Source organism: Diospyros lotus, chromosome 13, assembly GCF_014633365.1.
Source record: "Diospyros lotus cultivar Yz01 chromosome 13, ASM1463336v1, whole genome shotgun sequence".
NCBI classification, from domain to species: Eukaryota; Viridiplantae; Streptophyta; class Magnoliopsida; order Ericales; family Ebenaceae; genus Diospyros; species Diospyros lotus.
The window spans coordinates 32,018,555-32,023,341 of NC_068350.1; the positions used below are offsets into that span (position 1 = coordinate 32,018,555).

A 4,787-nucleotide genomic window follows, 5' to 3' on the forward strand; every position below is an offset into this window, starting at 1 on the left:
GTTTAATCTTTTAAAATGGGAACCCTTCAGTCCCTCTACTTCTCTTTCCGTGCGACTTTCCTTCAGTTTTAGCTTTTCTTGTGCCCGCAAGCGTTTTCCTCCTCTTTCGCCTCTTTTTCTTCTAGCTTTTTGCCATGGCGATAATCGGTTCTGGGAGGTTTAATCCCGCTGGTGCAGAGCTTATTGAGTGGGAAAAACATCCTGCTGCGTCGATTCCATGTCAATGGATGAGCCAAGCGGAACGTCAACAGTTTAGAGAAAAGTACAACGTCCCCGAAGAGTGGGAGGTAGAGTTCAACAGCCATCTACGAGCATGTCATCCCGTCGCCGGCCGCCTTTGCATTTATAAGTGTGCTTTTGACAGGGGCTTTCGGCTCCCTCCCTGGAGAAGAGTGATGACCTTACTTCAACATCTTACTATCGCTCCCGCCCAACTGTCTCCCTTCGGATGGCGATACTTGATGGGGTTCCTCCTTATTTGTCATTCTGGCAAAATTGAGCCAACTGGAGACCTCTTCGACTATTTCTTCACGACCAACCGCGACCCCGGAGGGTGGATCTCCATCTCCCCTCGGATCGTGAAAGATAGCCGTCTTCTCGCCTGCAAGGGATACTCTAATCTTGAGATTTCTGCTTCGACTCTCATGCAATCCGGCGGGTCGAAAGATTCTGATGATTGGAAGGAGCGTTTTGTCTTCGTCCGCCCCAGGCCATCCGGCTCTTCTCAAGAGATCTGGTCTGTCAGTAACGAGTGGACTCTGGACACTAAGCACAAGCGTCCGAGTGTCGAGACCATTGAAGATTTCGCCTGCCGACTTATGAAGAACAGTCGGAACTGGGAAGAAGGATGGCTCTCCAATCCCAGCCTTTCCCAAGCGGGTTTGGACGGCGAGAACTGTGAGCTCTTTTTCCTTCATCTTTTTCTTTTACTCTCTCTTTTTCCTTTGTCTGTATTTGATTTTCGTTGTTATCTCTTTCTTAGATGAAGAGGTCTGGGAAATATCTTATTCTGCTATCACCAAAGGAATGATTTTGGACTTCCCTGGGAGTAAAGGCCTTCGGCACCTTCCGGCAACCAGAGGGTGTTGGAGAGGACTGCGCCTTCCGAGCGAATTCCAAAGAGCAAGAAGAGTAACAAGAAGAACTCATTACCGTCCAGGTCGCGAAGGGCGGTGGAGGAAGACCCCGGGACCTTCCAAGAGGCTTCCAAGGGGAGCATTGCTGGGGGTTCGGGGGACCCATCTTCCCGTTCGGGGGACCCATCTTCCCCGCTTCTCCTTTCTCAAACCAGAGGCTCTCCGACCGCGCGGCGAGAAGCCTCCACCATGCCTGCGCGCTTGCCGATCTCTCCCGTAGACGATTCGGCGACCATCGCTCAGGTGCTTGCTGTAGCTCGCGCAGAGGCCCAGAAAAGGCAAACCATGGTAGGTACGGAGTCCAGTGCTACGCCTCCCAGCATCCCTATCAGTTCGATTTTTAAACGAATTTTAACGCCATTGGCACCAGCGGGGCGTTCGGAGCTGACGGGAGAGGCTTCGCTGGAGAAGGCTTCGGTGTTGTCGGCGAAGGAGATTTTAGCGCGCCGAACGAAGCGTCGTAGGATGGAAGCCGCCTCCCCAGCTGCTGCTCCCTCCGAGCCTTCGGCTCCTGAAGCCACCAATGCTCCTTCAATGGCTTTAGTCTTACCGGAGACTCTACGAACTCCGAACAAGATCGACTATTGCGCTGAAATTCTAAGGGTGCGACCGTACTCCTTCTTCTTTTGACTTTTCGCTTTTTCTATGCGAGTAGGTCTTAATCTGTACTCTATTTTTACTTCCTCAGAACCTTACGGAGTTCCAAGGTCTGGTCTCTCGACGAGAGTCCGAACTTCAAACTCGGATCATCTCCCTGGAGTCTGAAGTGGAAAGGCTTCGAGGGTTGGAATCTCTTTCTTCCCAACTGTCGGGTCTCGAGCACCGTGTTCATATTTTAACCAAGTCTGTGGAGCTGGCGCAAGAAGATGCCCGACTTGCCAACGAAGCCGAAGCTCAAGCTCGGGAGGATTTGGAGTTGGTCCAGAAGAACATGCTTGAGGCTAATCAGGCCAATTCCCGACTTGGGGAGGAGCTGGATTCCACTAAGGTTGTTAATCGCCAGCTTCAGGAGGATATAAAAAGACTCACTCTAGAGCTGAAGGAGGCCAAGAAGGGACAGGTCGAAGCGTTGGAGTCTTATTCCCGGTGCAAAGAAGACCTTCGTACTGCTCATGCCCAACTTCAATCTGCCCTCAAGGATGCCCAAGTGGCTTTTCAGAATGGTCGAGAGGATTTCCGAAGCTCTGAAGCTTATGCCGCGGAATTAGAAGGAGTTCTTCGGGGTGGGTTTGAGCATATGAGAAAACTCATCAAAGAGCGCTTCCCAAACTTGGATGTAGACTCCATCCCCTTCGATGTTGTCGCCGCCTTGTCTTCTTTAGAGTAGTCATTTTTTGTATTAAAACCTGTTGTCGTAATAATAAAAGTGTTTAGATTTTTCACACAATTTTCTTTTGAAAAACAAGAAAAAGAAGGCCGCTTGGGATCAGGCTTGATTCTTCCCTTTTTTTTTTTTTTTACCCTTCCTGCTCATCGCAAGACTTGGTCTTCGTCGCTTGCTCAAAAGGGTTCGGCTCCGGCCCCCCAAGGATCGCGCCTGATCCTCGCAATCTTAAGCCTTTCGAGGATTCGGGACCCTCCAAGGATCACATCTGATCTTTTGCTTTTGCCGGAGGTTCGGGCCTCCCAGGATCATATTTGATCCTTTGTTTTTGTCGGGATCATATTTGATCCCTTGTTTTTGTCGGGGGTTCGGGCCCCCCGAGGATCATATCTGATCCTTTGTTTTTGTCGGGGGTTCGGGCCCCCCGAGGATCATATTTGATCCTTTGTTTTTGTCGGGGGTTCGGGCCCCCCGAGGATCATATTTGATCCTTTGTTATAGTTGAGGGGTCTAGCCCCGTTGAAGGTATGTCAATTCTTTCCCTTCGCGCTGATGTGCCTTCCCAGATCTTTGGAAATGATGAGTTTTTACGCATAGGAGAAAAAATGAATTTATTCCTGGATAGCATACGCAAAGCAATAAAAAAGAAAAGATGCCAAGACATATAATGTAAAATTATTACTAACAGATCATATGAAGATAATAAAGAGCTATCACTGATAGAACTTCCTCAAGTTCTGCACGTTCCATGCGTTTTTCACCGGTGTACCTTCGAGGGTCTGTATTTTGTATGCCCCCGGGCTGAGGACTTCTGTTACTTTGTAAGTACCTTCCCAATTTGGTGTTAACTTATCTGTTTCTCGGGCTCCCTGAACGTCTGCTCGCCTTAGTACCAAATCTCCTGGTAGAAAGTTTCGTGCTCTTACTCGTCGATTGTAGTATCTCTCTATGCGCTGATTATAAGCAGCTTGTCGAATCTTCGCCTGGTCACGAAATTCATCAAGGAAATCTAGGTTGTCCCTCAAACTCTGCTCATTGGATTCAGGGTCGAATAGCTCTACTCGTAGCGTAGGTACTCCAATTTCAACTGGGATTAATGCTTCCGAGCCGTAGCATAGACTGAAAGGAGTCTCTCCCGTGGAGACCTTCGCCATAGTCCGGTAAGACCACAGAATGCTCGATAGTTCTTCTACCCAGCTACCCTTCGCCTTATCTACTCTTGTTTTTAACCCACGCAACAGAGTTCTGTTAGCGAGTTCGATTTGGCCATTAGCTTGGGGGTGAGCTACCGAGGTGAATTGTTGCTTGATTCCCAACTCCTGGCACCATTCCCGAACGGATCGATCAGAAAATTGAGTGCCGTTGTCTGAGATCAGCACCCGAGGAACTCCGAAGCGACAGACTACATTCTTCCATAGAAACTGTTTCACCCGGCGAGAAGTAATAGAGGCCACTGCTTCAGCTTCAACCCACTTTGTGAAGTAATCGATAGCAGCCATGATGTACTTGACCTGTCCAGCTGCTGGGGGAAAAGGTCCCAGGATGTCTATACCCCATTGGGCGAAGGGGCATGGTGTGGCGAGATGAGTTAGCGCGACTGCCGGCACATGGACCAAGTTAGACGTTTTCTGGCACCGGTCGCAAGTTCTAACTAGCTGCTCGGAATCTCGTACCATCGTTGGCCAATAATACCCCTGTCGCAGGGCCTTTTGACTAAGCGCCCGAGCCCCGATGTGGTTTCCACATATTCCTTCATGAATCTCCCGTAGGATGTAGTCTGCTTCGCGAGGTCGGATACACTTGAGCAGCGGTTGTGAAAAAGACCTTCTGTATAGTTCCCCCCCGACTAACACGAAATTTCGGGCTTTTCGTTTGACCTCCCGTGCCTCCGAGTCGTCTTCCGGGAGCTTTTCCTCTCTTAAATATGACAACAGGGGGTCCATCCAGCTAGGCTCGTCATCGATACAAAATTGGTCTGCGGCTTCTTCGATACTCTTTTGCGGAAGAGATTCGATCCGAATTTCCCGAGAGCTTGTAGGGAAAGAGGAAGAGGCGATTCGGGACAGCAAGTCCGCCTCTGTATTCATGGCTCGAGGGACGTATTCCACCTTTACGTGTTGGAAACGCGCCATCAGCTCTTTGGCTAGGGTCAAGTATTGCGCCATGTGACTTTCTCGGGCTTCATATTCTCCATTCACCTGCTGCACCACTAAGTTAGAATCTGAACTCACCTCGACGTTTTGAGCCCCCAACTGTTCAGCCAACCTCAGCCCAGCCAATAAGGCCTCATATTCTGCTTCGTTGTTAGATGCTCGGAATTCAAAATG

At 49.7% G+C, this 4,787-nt stretch overlaps 1 protein-coding gene across 1 annotated transcript; it reads left to right on the top strand.

Annotated features, from left to right (window-relative positions):
* Positions 1 to 1,421: 1,421 nt before the first annotated feature.
* LOC127788185 (uncharacterized) lies at positions 1,422 to 2,463 on the top strand. The gene is made up of 2 exons (XM_052316296.1): positions 1,422 to 1,739; positions 1,825 to 2,463. Exons 1-2 carry the CDS (start codon positions 1,422 to 1,424, stop codon positions 2,461 to 2,463), a joined length of 957 nt encoding a protein of 318 aa, XP_052172256.1.
* The last annotated feature ends 2,324 nt before the right edge of the window (positions 2,464 to 4,787 follow it).